The sequence below is a fragment of the Bos indicus x Bos taurus genome, chromosome 10 (genome assembly GCF_003369695.1).
Source record: "Bos indicus x Bos taurus breed Angus x Brahman F1 hybrid chromosome 10, Bos_hybrid_MaternalHap_v2.0, whole genome shotgun sequence".
Classification (NCBI taxonomy): Eukaryota; Metazoa; Chordata; class Mammalia; order Artiodactyla; family Bovidae; genus Bos; species Bos indicus x Bos taurus.
In genome coordinates, this window is record NC_040085.1 from 76,430,442 (window position 1) to 76,446,341 (window position 15,900).

At 36.8% G+C, this 15,900-nt stretch overlaps 1 protein-coding gene across 6 annotated transcripts in view; it reads left to right on the top strand.

Moving 5' to 3' along the window:
• The window catches only part of PCNX1 (pecanex 1), a 184,376-nt gene that overhangs the window by 97,848 nt on the left and 70,628 nt on the right, over positions 1 to 15,900 (top strand). For all 6 annotated transcript variants that reach the window (XM_027552305.1, XM_027552307.1, XM_027552306.1 and 3 more), the window contains 5 exons: positions 6,088 to 6,241; positions 9,141 to 9,173; positions 10,659 to 10,830; positions 11,313 to 11,423; positions 14,208 to 14,299. In XM_027552305.1, coding sequence (XP_027408106.1) covers positions 6,088 to 6,241; positions 9,141 to 9,173; positions 10,659 to 10,830; positions 11,313 to 11,423; positions 14,208 to 14,299 — 562 coding nt within the window. The remainder of the gene's footprint in view (positions 1 to 6,087; positions 6,242 to 9,140; positions 9,174 to 10,658; positions 10,831 to 11,312; positions 11,424 to 14,207; positions 14,300 to 15,900) is intronic.

Genomic DNA, 15,900 nt, shown 5'->3' on the forward strand with positions numbered 1-15,900 from the left:
ATATATATAAGAAAATATATAAGATTTTTTCTTACTAATTAAATCTTTTTGAGACATAATGGGATGTTTAAACAAAAATAATAATGATGTATACTGTGTGATTTATAAATAAATTTCATGATAATAATAGCATAACTTTTATCAAGATAAACCATATTCTAGGCCATACTATGTCCTTTACTCCATGAAAGGACATTTGAAAGTATACTATTATAAGTTTCTTATACTATATATGAATTGATATAAGTTTATTTGAGTTAGACTGTCATAAAATGTATACTTTAAACCCTAAAGCAAACACTAAAATAACAAAAGAGTTATAAATGGTAAGTTAAAAAAATAAAGGAGATAAAATACTTATAAAAATTATTCTCTTAATCTAAAATAAGGCAGAAAAAGAGATCAAAAACAGATTGACACAAGATAAATGACAAGGTAATAGTTGGGAAAAGGCAGAAATTGTCAAATGGGAGAAAATAGCAAGACTCAATTCTTTTCTGCCTATAAGAAATGCACTTTAAATATAAAGGTAGAAAAGATAGATCATCTTAACACTAATCAAAGTAAAGTTGGAATAGCTGAATTAATATCAGACAAAGTGGATTTCAGAGCAAAGAAAATGTTCTTTTTACTCCAAGATAAAAGGAGGTGGTTGTATAATGATAGTTCAGTTCAGTCGCTCAGTCGTGTCCAACTCTTTGTGACTCCATGAATCGCAGCACGCCAGGCCTCCCTGTCTATCACCAACTCCTGGAGTTCACTCAGACTCACGTCCATCGAGTCAGTGATGCCATTCAGCTGTCTCATCCTCTGTCATCCCCTTTCCTCCTGCTCCCAATCCCTCCCAGCATCAGAGTCTTTTCCAATGAGTCAACTCTTCGCGTGAGGTGGCCAAAGTACTGGAGTTTCAGCTTTAGCATCATTCCTTCCAAAGAACACCCAGGGCTGATCTCCTTCAGAATGGACTGGTTGGATCTCCTTGCAGCCCAAGGGACTCTCAAGAGTCTTCTCCAAAACCAAAACTTCAATTAAATTAATACACTCTAGCCAAGATGATCAGGACCAAAAAAAATGTTACAAATTAGGATATGTGAGCTAGGATATCATGATAGGAATGTGAGCTAGGATATCATTATAGATTCTACAAGTAATAAACCAATAATAAAATATTATGAGCAGTTATATGTAAATAAGATAGCAAATTTCTTGAATAATAGAAATGATCAAATTTCACTCTGAAAGAAATATAAATATAATACCTATCAAATAAATGGGCATTATAGTTAAACACCTTCCCATAAAGAAAACTATACAGGTCTAGAGAGTGTCAAAATAATATCCCAAATCAGTAAAGGATAGGCTTTCAACAAGTGGTGCTGGCCCACTGGCCTTCTCTATGCAAAAAAAGAAAGGAATAAAGAACTTGTTTCTTTACCTTGCATCATATTGTAAAAATTAACTCAAAATGGGTCATAAACCTCCGTGTAAAGTCTAAAATATAAAATTCAGAAAAAAAGCAAAACATAGGAGAAAAGATTTGTGACTTTGGGCAAAATTGTTCAGATGTGACATAAAATACAGGATCAATGAAAAAACAAATTGATAAATTGGGTTCATCAAAATTGAAAGCTAAAAAAAAGCTGAAAGGAGAATAGTCCAGAGACCAGTGATATGGCAGAATGTAGTGTAGCAGGGCTGACAGGGATCACTGGGCTCAGCAAATCTGAAATTCCACATCTGCCACATAAGAATAAATGAAGAGATGCCACTGTTCCGTTTATTGATTTTGAAAATACTGTTGAACTTGTTTTCATCTGAGAACTGTCAAGTGAAATGGTACAGAGATGTTTGTGAATTTTATTTTTTAGGTCAATAGATCATTATAAATAGGGCATTGACTTAATAAAAACAAATGAAACCATTTTTATGATTATAAATGCAATTTTTAATGAAATACATAGAAAGACTTTAAGGCAGAGGCCAGCCACAATCCTTCCACCCAGAGAGAACCATTATATTGATATATGGTGTATTTTCTTAAGTAATAGAACTTATATCTTCCTACAGTTTTATGTCCTGCTTTTTTTGTATAGCGATGTACTGAGCATGTTCCCGTGTCAATAAATGCTCTTTAAAATCAAGACTTTTAGTACTCTTGCCTGGAAAATCCCATGGACGGAGGAGCCTGGTGGGCTGCAGTCCATGGAGCTGCGAAGAGTCGGGCACGACTGAGCGACTTCACTTTGACTTTTCACTTTCATGCATTGGAGAAGGAAATGGCAACCCACTCCAGTGTTCTTGCCTGGAGAATCCCAGGGACGGAGGAGCCTGGTGGGCTGCCGTCTATGGGGTCGCACAGAGTCGGACACGACTGAATCGACTTAGCAGCAGCAGCACATATTTTACATTTTGTGAGTAGCATTTCCCTAAGAAGTAATGAGACAGATAGTTGTTTTTTTGGCATTATCTACAGAAATCATTTTAATTGCTGTATGTAGTATCTTGGAGATCATACTGCTGCTTTTACAGGGTCAGTTTAGTAAAATATAGAACTGTCTCAGAAACTTTGATAGAGGCAATGTTGATGGTCTTTATCACTGCCTTCATTCTCACCATATGTAAGAGCCTATATTTAAGTAAGTTTAATAGATTTTCAGATTACTTCAGGTAGTTTAGACATGGGAAATGAAACCAGTTAGTATCAAAACTTGATTACAAACCTTGTCATATAAATAACTTTTTAATTTTCTAGAAACTCCTTTGAATTTTTTCAAACTTATTTCTTTGTATATTTCCTTTATTTGCCATTCAAGTTGGTTAGTTATTTGGCAACAAATTTCACAGAAAAGCAGATGTTAAGAAAAGTAAAGTTATAACAGAAATTAAAACTATATTATGTGTTATAATTAGAACTTCACAGTCCTCTGTAGCATGCTTTATTTGCATGTAAGAATGTGTGCTTCTGTTGGTGGGAATGCAAATTGATATAGCCACTATGGAGAAGAGTATGCAGATTCCTTAAAAAACTAGGAATAAAACTACTGTATGACCCAGCAATCCCTCTACTGGGCATATACCCTGAGAAAACCGTAATTGAAAAAGACACATGTACCCCAGTATTCATCACAGCACTATTTGCAATAGCTAGGACATGAAAGCAACCTTTTCATACTCTTCTATCTTTTTGCCTTTTCATACTATTCATGGGGTTCTCAAGGCAAGAATACTGAAGTGGTTTGCTATTCCCTTCTCCCAAGTAGGGAAAACGGCTAGACCATTCAGGTATGACCTAAATCAAATCCCTTACGATTATATAGTGGAAGTGACAAATAGATTCAAGGGATTAGATCTGATAGAGTGCCTGAAGGACTATGGACAGAGGATCGTGACATTGTACAGGAGGCAGGGATCAAAACCATCCCCAAGGGAAAGCAATGCAAAAAGGCAAAATGGTTGTCTGAGGAGGCCTTACAAATAGCTGTGAATAGAAGAGAAGGAAAAGGGAAAGGAGAAAAGGAAAGATATACCCATTTGAATGCAGAGTTCCAAAGAATAGCAAGGAGAGATAAGAAAGCCTTCCTTAGTGATCAGTGCAAAGAAATAGAGGAAAAAACAGAATGGGAAAGTCTAGAGATCTCATCAAGAAAATTAGAGATACCAAAGGAACATTTCATGCAAAGATGGGTACAATAAAAGACAGAAATGGTATGGCCCTAACAGAAGCAGATGATATTAAGAAGAGGTGGCAAGAATACACAGAAGAACTGTACAAAAAAGATCTTCATGACCCATATAGTCACAATGGTGTGATCACCAACCTAGAGCCAGACATCCTGGAATGTGAAGTCAAGTAGCCCTTAGGAAGCATCACTATGAACAAAGCTAGTGGAGGTGATGGAATTCCAGTTAAACTATCTCAAATCCTAAAAGATGATGCTGTGAATATGCTGCACTTAATATGCCAGCAAATTTGGAAAACTTGGCAGTGGCCGCAGGACTGAAAAAAGGTCAGTTTTCATTCCAGTCCCTAAGAAAGGCAATGCCAAAGAACGCTCAAACTACCACACAATTGCAGTTATCTCACACACTAGCAAAGTAATGCTCAAAATTCTCCAAGCCGGGCTTCAACAGTACGTGAACCATGAACTTCCAGATGTTCAAACTGGATTTAGAAAAGGCAGAGGAATCAGGGATCAAATTGCAAGCATCCATTGGCTCATCAAGAAAGCAAGAGAGTTCCAGAAAAACATCTATTTCTGCTTTATTGACTATGCCAAAGCCTTTGACTGTGTGGATCACAATAAACTGTGGAAAATTCTGAAAGAGATGGGAATACCAGACCACCTGACCTGCCTCCTGAGAAATCTGTATGCAGGTCAGGAAACAACAGTTAGAACTGGACATGGAACAACAGACTGGTTCCAAATTGGGAAAGGAGTATGTCAAGGCTGTATATTGTCACCCTGCTTATTTAACTTATATGCAGAATACATCATGAGTAACGCTGGCTGGAAGAAGCACATGCTGGAATCAAGATTGCCGGGAGAAATATCAATAACCTCAGATACACAGATGACACCACACTTATGGCAGAAAGTGAAGAAGAACTAAAGAGCTTTTTGATGAAAGTGAAAGAGGAGAGTGAAAAAGTTGGCTTAAAGCTCAACATTCAGAAAACTAAGATCATGGCATCTCATCCCATCACTTCATGGGAAACAGTGGAAACAGTGACAGATTTAATTTTGGGGGGCTCCAAAATCACCACAGATGGTGACCACAGCCATGAAATTAAAAAATGCTTGCTCCTTGGAACAAAAGTTATGACCAACCTAGAGAGCATAATAAAAAGCAGAGACATTACTTTGCCAACAAAGGTCTGTCTAGTCAAAGCTGTGATTTTTCCACTAGTCATGTATCAATGTGAGAGTTGGACTATAAAGAAAGCTGAGTGCAGAAGAATTGATGCTTTTGAACTGTGGTGTTGGAGAAGACCCTTGAGAGTCCCTTGGACTTCAAGGAGATCCAACCAGTCCATCCTAAAGGAGAATAGTCCTGAATATTCATTGGAAGGACTGATGCTGAAGCTGAAACTCCAATACTTTGGCCACCTGATGGGAAGAGCTGACTCATTTGAAAAGACCCTGATTCTGCGAAAGACTGAAGGCAGGCGGAGAAGGGGACGACAGAGGATGAGATGGCTGGATCACATCACCAACTCAATGAACATGAGTCTGGAGAAATGAATCTCAAGGAGTTGGTGATGGTCAGGGAGGCCTGGCGTGCTGCAGTCATGGTGTCACAAAAAGTCAGACACGACTAAGCCACTGAACTGAACTGAAAGCAGCCTAGATGTCCATTGACGGATGAATGGATAAAGAAGTTGTGGTACATATAGACAATGGAACATTAGCCATAAGAAGAAACACGTTCGACTCAGCTCTAATGAGGTGGCTAAACCTAGAGCCTATTATCCAGTATGAAGTAAGTCAGAAAAAGACAAATGTCATAAACTAGCACGTATTTATGAAATCTAGAGAGATGGTGCTGATGAAGCCATCTGCAGAGCAGCAGTGAAGACACAGGGAGAGCAGAGTTGTGGACCCTGTGGGTGGAGAGGGCAGGGCGCTTTGACAGAGTAGCACTGAAACATGCACATTGCCGTATGCGCAGTTAGAGGACCAGTGGAGAGTCACTGTGTGACGCAGGGAGCTCCAATCCGCTGCCCTCTGACAACCTAGAGGGATGAGATGGGGTGGGGAGTGGGAGGCGGGAGGGAGCCTTAAGAGGGAGAGGGCCTGTGGCTGATTCACGTTGATATGTGGCAGAAACTAATATGATATTATAAAGCAGTTATCCTCCAATTAAAAATAAATTAAAAAAATTTAAAGAATGTGTGCTAGCTTTTTGTCTCAACCGGGCATACTTTTTCGGTATGAGCCAAAGCCTTGTTCAAACCTGGGACAAAGGAAAAAAAAAAACATCGTACCAAATATAATATGAACTTCATATGGATGTCTTCCCCCTTTTCACTCTAATTCATTTCTTATATTGATCATGTACTTACTGATAATTTTTTTCTGTCTACAGAAATCGTGAGATCCTGGAAAATGTGTTAGCTGTCATCTTGGCTATTCTTGTGGCTTTTTTGGGATCCATTCTTCTTATACAAGGCTTCTTCAGAGATATCTGGGTCTTCCAGTTCTGCCTGGTGATAGCCAGCTGTCAGTACTCACTGCTTAAGGTACCAGCATCTCTCTTCTCTTCAGGCTTTGGCATAGTAGCTGTGTTAAAAAGCAGAAGATTTTGTATCATTCATTGAATTACATTAAGAATATAACTTTTAGATTTATTTTCCTTGGATGTTTACATTAGATTGGGTAAGGAACAAAAGGGACATATAAACTTAAAAAAAATGATATGTGAATTAAACTTCCCAAACTTTTTTTTGTATTAAATATTTGGGCACTTATCAAAAGAAAGAGGTTTTTTTTTTTTGGCATTGCCGCATGGGGTCACAGAGTCAGACACGACTGAACAACTGAACTGAACTGAACATGGTTTGTGGAATCTTAGTTCCCTGACTAGGAATTTAACCCAGACCCCAGCAGTGAAATCACCAAGCCCTAACCACTGAACTGCCAGGAATTCCCAAGAACTTGAGTTCTTGAAATTCATTTCTTTTTAATTTATCAACATTGACCCTCCTAGTCTCATATTTGAGTCTTCTCTTATGTAGGTGAAATTTGTTAAAATCCATCATTGGTAGATAGAATAATGTCAAAACTAGCATATTTATTCTTTGAGGACACCAAGAGCACATGATTGGCATCCCTTTACTTTTGTTCAAATAGTGGCTCTGAAATAACCAATTTTAAGCTTTCCATAAATGGGAGAATTAAATACCTAAATTTTTACCCTCCATGCAGCCTCACTGTGCATGGGTAACATGAACTGTTTTCTTCCCTTTCTTAGCCAGTTCTGTTTATTTGCCTGGTACATACTAACATGCAGAACCCTATCCCATCCCGAGAACTATTTGTTTAGTTCTGTTTACACCATCAGCTATCCTTGCTTTCTTCTCTCTCCATTTGTAGACCTCTAGAGTAAGCCACCTGTGTCAACTGCTCTATTTCTTCAAGACCCATCCATACATTTTCCCTCATTGCAGTACTGAAATTACAGTCTTTGTGCACTAATAATCTCTAGTTGCCAAATCTATGGTCTTAGTCTTCGTTCTCTGTGAGTGCTGCTCTGTTTTTATGTTTTCCTCATTGTTGATCTGTGATCTTATACTACCCTCATGATTATCCTACTTTTCAAGTAACTTTATTTTTCTTTGTTGATGCCTCTTTGTTCTTTTGACCACTTCTTAATTTACGAGAATTTGTTAGCGTTTTATTTGGCCCTCTTTTCAGTTTGCACTTTCTTGCCAATGAAGTCATCCTCTTTTATTGCCACTCTTATATACTTCTATATAAATCATGTCCAGAATTTTTATTTCACAGTCTTCACCTTTCTCATAAGCGTTAGTTGTATATATCTAAGAGGAAGCTGGGCATATTCTGAAAAGGGCACACGGTCGTCTTCTGATCTTTTCCTCTCCCAGTTCTTTTGCTTTTGATCATAGTCTGTACGTGTGTGTACTCAGTTGTGTCTGACTCTTTGTAACCCCATGGACTGTCACCCACCAGGCTCCTCTGTCCATGGGATTCTGCAGGCAAGAATACTAGAGTGGATTGCCATTTCCTCCTCTAGGATTTGGTAGTAGTACACCGACCCAGATCTTAGAGCCTCTGCTCCTTCCTTCTTGACCTTTAATAGCATTACCTAAAGTCTCTCTGATTAAATTTGGTGATTCTGTGTTAAAATTTCTGGACTTTGGCCTTTTTGTTTCAGTTCCCATTAAACCATCCCTTTATTGCCTTAAACCATTTGAATTCATTCCCTGGGTTCAGTGTTTCTAATTTTCTAATTTTGTCCACTGCTTAATATGGTTAGATATGAAAAGGCAAAAAGATGAATGCGATTTTTTTAGTATTTCAGATTTTTTAAATCTACTTGACTACAAGAATAGTAATATCATAAACAGAAGTAAGAAAGGCAGGAACAGAGCTTTAGGAGGATAAACATTCAAATTGAGTTTAAAGAGACTAGACAAGGGCTATGTGCCAAACTCTGTGATCTTAGTCCAGTGTTGAATTACAGGATGGCAATAGACTGTCCTAGTGAAATTCTTTGGTATGCTGTTGAAAATGAACTCCAACTTGGGAGAAAAGTCATCATTTGGGAGGTAACTGCATAATACCTTTTGAACATTTTTATGGAAAATTGATGGTCTCTTAGAAGGATATAACCTAAATTTGAGTTTGATGTGAAAATGCATCGTATTAAATGTATACTTAATACAACTGCCATTGAATTGTTCAGTAAGCTTGAGTTTGGGGCATAACTGGAATCCTTTTTATAGGCTCACTCATAGTTTGTGCATGTCCTGAATGGAGTGATGTTGCCATAAGAAAGCATTCTGCCTTAATTGTACTTAGATGTTCTAATGGGCCAAGGAGTAAGATGGATCTATCAGCTGTTATGCTGATAGATCCATCTTATGCTATTTCATATGCTAGATCATCTTATGCTATTTCAGAAACATAATAAGGTTAAGTGTTAGGAAGGATTTGAGTGGAGCTGATGTTTCATCTTCTGTTGATGCTTCAGCAGAATTAATGACCTACAGGTCATGGCTTGCTGCTGTTGCTGCTGCTGCTAAGTCACTTCAGTCGTGTCCAACTCTGTGCAACCCCATAGACGGCAGCCCACCAGGCTCCCCCGTCCCTGGGATTCTCCAGGCAAGATCACTGGAGTGGGTTGCCATTTCCTTCTTCAATGCATGAAAGTGAAAAGTGAAAGTGAAGTTGCTCAGTCGTGTCCGACTCTTAGCGACCCCATGGACTGCAGCCTACCAGGCTCCTCTGCCCATGGGATTTTCCAGGCAAGAGTACTGGAGAGGGGTGCCATTGCCTTCTCCACAGGTCATGACTTAGCTATGGAATATTCACTTAAAATTATTTCAGGTATTTTGGAAGTTAATGTAAAATTCCCAGGTCTTCAATAATATAATCTATCTTTCTGTTCTTTTTCAGAGTGTTCAACCAGATTCTTCTTCTCCTAGACATGTAAGTCACTCTGATACACCTACAACTTGTGATTCCTTGACATTCCTCAAAAACCATTTTTTTGGTCATAAGTCAGATTGAATTAAGATTTGTGGTAGTATTTTCTCATTGGCAGAAGAAACTCGGTGATTGTGCATTTGTTCTTGGTAGTCTTCTTTAATCTAGAGCAGTTCCTCAGTATTTGACACAATATTGACATTTTTAATGGATACAGGCTATTTTATACACGACCTTCAATTTGACTTTGATATTTCTTATTAGATACAGGCTGTGCTTTTTTGATAGAAATATTACAAAAGCAATGTGTTCTCAGTGTATCATTTAAGGAAGCACATGATAACTGATGTATGCTTTTACTGGTGATAACTGATCTTTTGTCTAAGGGTAGTGTCTGCAGTGTTTTTCAAACTCTGCAGTGTTAACATTCTGGGCTGGATAATTGTCTGTTGAAAGCTGGGTGTGGGGAGGCTCTGTCCTGTGCATTGTAGGATGTTTAGCATTATCTCTGACTTCTACCCACTAGATGCCAACAGCATACTCACCCTGGTTGTGACAACCACAGTGTCTGCAGACTTCACCAGCCGTCCCCTGGAGGGTGAAATCTCCCCCCACCCCCTGCCTGCCCCCGCCCCTTGAGAACCAGTACTCTAATCATTTTTCTCTTGTAGTCAATAACTATATAGGAGATACTTGAGATTGTGTATATATCCTGTTGCTCTGCATATCTCCACCGACTTGTTTTTAATATCTGTTGATATTTCTTGGCTGGTGACCAAATAGTGATTTTTTTAGGTCCATGTTTCCTTCTATATTTATTAGTTGACTTCTTATCGTAAGAACTTTCCCTTTTCTTGTATTGGTGTGGATCCACAGACTCTTACTTTATTAAATGGACCATAATGTTACTATCATTACTTTTGATGTTCAAATTGTCCCTGATTTGACCATTGAGAACCCATCAGCTGCCTTCCTTGTCCTTTTGACATACTTTTATCATTTTAAAAGTTTTTTCTCCATTAGGAGCACAATAATTTGTACCAGGCTCATCTTATACTTTCCCCGTCTTAGCCTGAAACCAGCCTTTTCTCTGTGGATCCTTGGTTCCTTTTATTGAGCATTGTTATTTATAAACTAAGATCGGTTTGCTAGTAATCTTTATTACTAGAATGTCATTGCCACTAGGTCCTCTCAGTGGATAAAACTAGAAAAATATATGTATACACACATAGTCACACATTTATTCTTCATCTGTCTGCATTATTAAAAATAATGAGTTCATACTGATACTTAATTTCAATCTAACATCCTAAGGTTTATTCTGTTCTTCCTCCTTTCCATATTTGTAATTCCCTTCTGCCACAGTCAGAAACCTGACTTCGTATGGAAACATTTTGAATCTTCAGAATATAAGCCATCAAAGATCTCAGTAGCTAGTTGTGACTCTTCAAATTAACTAAACTGACTTCTTTTTAATGTCATTTTCAGGGTCATAATCGTATCATTGCCTACAGTAGACCAGTTTATTTCTGTTTGTGCTGTGGTCTTATTTGGCTATTGGATTATGGTAGCAGAAACCTAACGACAACCAAGTTCAAATTATATGGAATAACTTTCACCAGTCCTCTTGTGCTTATATCGGCCAGGGATTTAGTTATAGGTGAGTCATCTTAAGGTATTGTAGGTCTTAACATTATTTGTATGCAAACCATTCACTGATCAGTAGACTGATTATATAGGTAAAAATAGTTTTAGTGGACTTATTTTGCTATTTATTGCCATCTTCTCACTAAAGAACGAAAAAACTATAGGGCGTTAGGAATGAAAAAACTGATGATGAACAAATATAGCCGATGGAATGAGAGATTTTCCTTGGATCTTTATCTCAGGTTCCTATTACATGAAACACCAAATTGTTCATAGTTGGAAAGATTATTTAATACTCAGCCAGGTATGTAGAGAAATAATTTAAAATGGTAACTTTAAGAAATTTGCTTAGTAGTTTTAAGCAATTGTAAGAAACTTGCTTAATAATCTATGTTAATTTTGGGTTCCTTTTTATCATTTATTTTATGGTCTTAAGATGAACAAAGGGATGGATGTGACATGCTATTTTTAACTTGCTTTTCTTTCCTTCTATAGTGTTTACACTCTGTTTTCCAATAGTATTTTTCATTGGTCTCCTGCCTCAGGTGAATACATTTGTAATGTACCTTTGTGAACAATTGGATATTCATATCTTTGGTGGTAATGGTGAGTACTTCCTTATAAAAATTAAGTTTAAAGTATTACTTTTACAGATCATTAAACAATAAACTGACCATTAAGTTGCTTTTTCAGTTTTTATTTTAGAAGTGAAATTAGAAAATGCACTATTTAGTAATTAAAGATTGAACAGGGATTAGTTTGTAGATAGGAAAAAAATAGTCAAGTCTGCTACTTTAGTGAAAGATCTGGGAATAATGGAGTTGATTTGTAACAAGTGTTAAAATACTGTTACCTTAAAGTTACAGTGAGTTACATGGAACTTATATAGACTCATGAAATATTTATAAAAGATCAAGTAGTTTGAGCTCTGATATGTGGCATTATGTTTACATTTTGAATTAGTGTATACATTTGATATTCTATATATTTAGTTTCAGAGCTTTGTTTCATTGTTAGAATCAGTTCAGTTCAGTTGGTCAGTCATGTTCGACTCTTTGTGACCCCATGGACTGCAGCATGCCAGGTCTCCCTATCCATCACCAATTCCCAGAATTTACTCAAACTCATGTCCATTGAGTCGGTAATGCCATCCAACCTTCTCATCCTCTGTTGTCCTCTTCTCCTCCTGCCTTCAATCTTTCCCAGCATCTGGGTCTTTTCCAACAAGTCATTTTGTATCAGGTGGCCAAAGTATTGCGAGTTTCAGCTTCAGCATCAGTCCTTCCAATGAATATTCAGGACTGATCTCCTTTAGGATGGACTGGTTGGATCTCCTTGCAGTCCAAGGGACTCTCAAGAGTCTTCTCCAACACCACAGTTCAGAAGCATCAATTCTTCAGTGCTCAGCTTTCTTTATAGTGCAACTCTTACATCCGTTCATGACTACTGGAAAAACCATAGCTTTGATTAGGCTGACCTTTGTTGGCAAAGTAATATCTCTGGTTTTTAGTATGCATTCTAGGTTGGTCATAACTTTTGTTCCAAGGAGCAAGCATCTTTTAATTTCATGGCGGCAGTCATCATCTGAAGTGATTTGGGATCCCCCAAAAATAAAGTCTGCCACTATTTCACTGTTTCCCCATCTATTTGCCATGAAGTGATGATACCAGATGCCATGATCTTAGTTTTCTGAACATTGAGTTTTAAGCCAACTTTTTCACTCTCCTCTTTCACTTTCATCAAGAGGCTCTTTAGTTCTTCACTTTCTGCCGTAAGGGTGGTGTCATCTGCATATCTGAGGTTATTGATACTTTTCCCAGCAATCTTGATTCCAGCTTGTGCTTCATCCAGTCCAGCATTTCTCATGATATACTCTGCATATAAGTTAAATAAGCAGGGTAACAATACTTCTTTCCTGATTTGAAACCAGTCTGTTGTTCCATGTCCAGCTCTAACTGTTGCTTCCTGACCTGCATACAGGTTTCTCAAGAGGCAGGTCAGGTGTTCTGGTATTCCCATCTCTTTCAGAATTTTCCACAGTTTGTTGTGATCCACACAGTCAAAGGCTTTGGCATAGTCAATAAAGCAAAAGTGGGACACCTAAACCAGAATGCTTTTACATTTTACTAAATAAGATTTTTAGAAATATCTCTGCTTTTAGAGTAGAATATGTGAATATGAATTGATACCGTTAGAAATGTATTCCCCTGTTGTATGTACATTTTATTTTCAAAATAAGACAAAAATAAAATTATTCTGGAATAATGTTCTGCAGAACTTGAAAATAACACTTTGGTCTGTGGTTAACTGAGGTTAAAATATGCCTTTATTTAGTTTAACCATCCAACATTTTACTGAGAGATGAGTGCACAGTTAGGAAAAAAAATATGAAAGGGAAAGAAATTACTGACCCTTATTCATCACATTTTGCTGTCTGTATCTTCCAAGTACAGCATTGAAATTACCTCTACTGATAAAGTGTTGATATTATGGTTTAAATTTTAAATAGAAACTAAGCTTTTTCTATGTTGCTGTGTATCTAGAGCATTTTTAATGGTTTGAAGTTTTGAAGGTGCATGAATTAAGAACAGTTGGTGTTCAGCACAACTTAATGGGTAGAAAGCAATTTGAGTATTTGGGGGGCTATTATAGGTGCTATATTAATCTATGGAGAAGGTTTAGTGTAGATAATTTATAATAGTGGGCTTCATCATAATTTATAAACTTGTAAGGTATAAGCTTTTTAATATCTCCTAAAGAAAAATTTTTCTTGTAGTTTTTTTTAAGGTCACCATATAAAATTACTGTTGAAGTCTGTTATCTTAGCCATCCTTTCTTCCTTATTATTAGTAATCCCATTGGATCTGTTTTTTTGTTGTTAGTAATTAGTCAGATCTATACTTTTTGTGAAAATTAATTAATTATAGGAATATAAATTTACTTCTGTGGGTAGCACAAGTTCTGTTTAAATAGACAGACTAACATCTTTTAGTGAAAATACATTTCTAGTTTCTTTTGAGGCTCTTTGAACTTTATTTTCCCAAACTTTTATAAATAATAAGGTACATTCTTAAAGCACAATATAGGTATAATTTTTTCTACTGTAGATATAGTAGTAAAATAAAAAAAGATTTTTATTACTTTATTCCTTCCAAGGTGAATATATTTTACCTTGTATCAGAAATTGTCTGTAATAAACCTTTATCATTTCAAAATTTTTTGAAAGGACAGGATAAAGAGAAACTCAATTTTCATAAATTGAGCAAGTAGATATTTAATTATACTCAGTATCATATCATTTTAAGTGCTTTTCAGTGACTTGTTTATACAAGTTTTCTCCACCCATGTATACATTTATGGATGTTGATTTCTGCTCCCTCTCCTGTCTAGCCACCACAAGCCTGCTTGCAGCGCTTTACAGTTTCGCCTGTAGCGTCGTGGCAGTAGCCTTACTGTATGGATTATGTTATGGGGCCTTAAAGGTGAGCATTACGTGTAGTATGTTTTGTCATTAGGGCTACTTTTCTATTAATATATGAAGATTGTTTTAAATTGACTAATTACTTTTTTTCCTGGTATGTCTTCAGTATTAATTTCCATGGTCTTCATATGTTGTGCATTATTCTCTTTCTAATTTAGTTTGAATTTGAAAGCAATTTTATAGTTAATTATTACTAAAAGAAAATTCTTTTCTGTGCAGTAATAATAGGTTAATATTAGAAGCAGATTATTAAAAACTAAGCTGGTCTAGGATAGAGGTGGGGCATGGTGATAACAATATGAAATTGATTTCAGATTTTTACTTAAGAATATGTGTAATTACTCTTCATATCAAGATTTTTTTCAAACTTAGAGAACAAGTTCAAGTACTGCAATTTAAGATTTAGTCTAGTAAAAATTAATGCACTGAAATTTAATGTCATTATTGGTTTAGAAGAATCTGATGAGCCCTATTAGCTCCATTTTTAAGTAATTGTCACCAAATTATAAGTAAAAATTTTAGGTTTCTCATAAACAATTCTTGGTATTCTTTTTAATGATCAATACAAGATAAACAGAGAATAATAGGGTTGAAAGGGTTATGAGAAGGGCTCATAGCATCCTTCCTTGACTCATGGACTCAGTAGCATTTACTGTGCTTACTATGTGCCTAGTTCTGTGCTAAGTACCATTTTCTGCCTTTAAGTTACCGGTATGTTAACTGTGGTTAACAAGTTAATTGAGCTCTTAACTGAGGGTGAATAGAGGGGATGAAGGCTGTGAAAACAGAGTATTACAGGTATATGAACCTAAGACATTATCCTCTTCAGCCTAAAGGGATTAGAGATGATTTTCCAAGGGGGTGGTTTTTTACCAAAATTTGAAGGACAGTAGAAATTAGCTAGTTGAAACAAGGGATGAAGAACCATCGAGTTGTAAAGAAAGTGTGTTGTGTACAGGAAACAGCAAATAATTTGGAATTGCTGGAAATTTGGGTACATGAGGAAAGATGGCCTACAGTAAGGCTGGAAAGGTAAGCAACGACTGGATTTTGAAATATCTTTTGTCCTGAACGTATTGGGTGGACATGGAAGACCATCAGAATAATTTGAGGTAAGGCAAGGAAATGATCAGTGTTGCATTTTAGAAAGATTACTTGGTCCCCAGTGTGAAATACAAGCAGGTAGGATCAGAAGTAGGGAGTCACTTGTGCTGCCATCTTAAAATGATAAGAGACTTCATGACAACTGGACTCAGTGAATATATTTGGGAACTCAGTGATTAAAAAGAAAAAAGCCCAAGTAGGATCTGGGATGACTTCTGGGTGGGTGCTGGTTTGAACAGCCTATTACATAGTGATACTAATGCACATGATTCGAAGTCTTTGAGTTTACTGGGCAAGGGGATTGTTTACATTTAGACACTTTTATTTGTTGGCATTAATGGGGTATCCAGGGGTACATAGTAGGTAGTTATTTGTGGTAATGATGGAAAGATTTAGAATTCGTCAGCAAATTCAAGTATAAGAAAAAGATTGCTACCCTGGGTTGGCAGGAGAAAATGGACACAGATAGAACCCTGGGAAATGCCAATATTTAAGCAG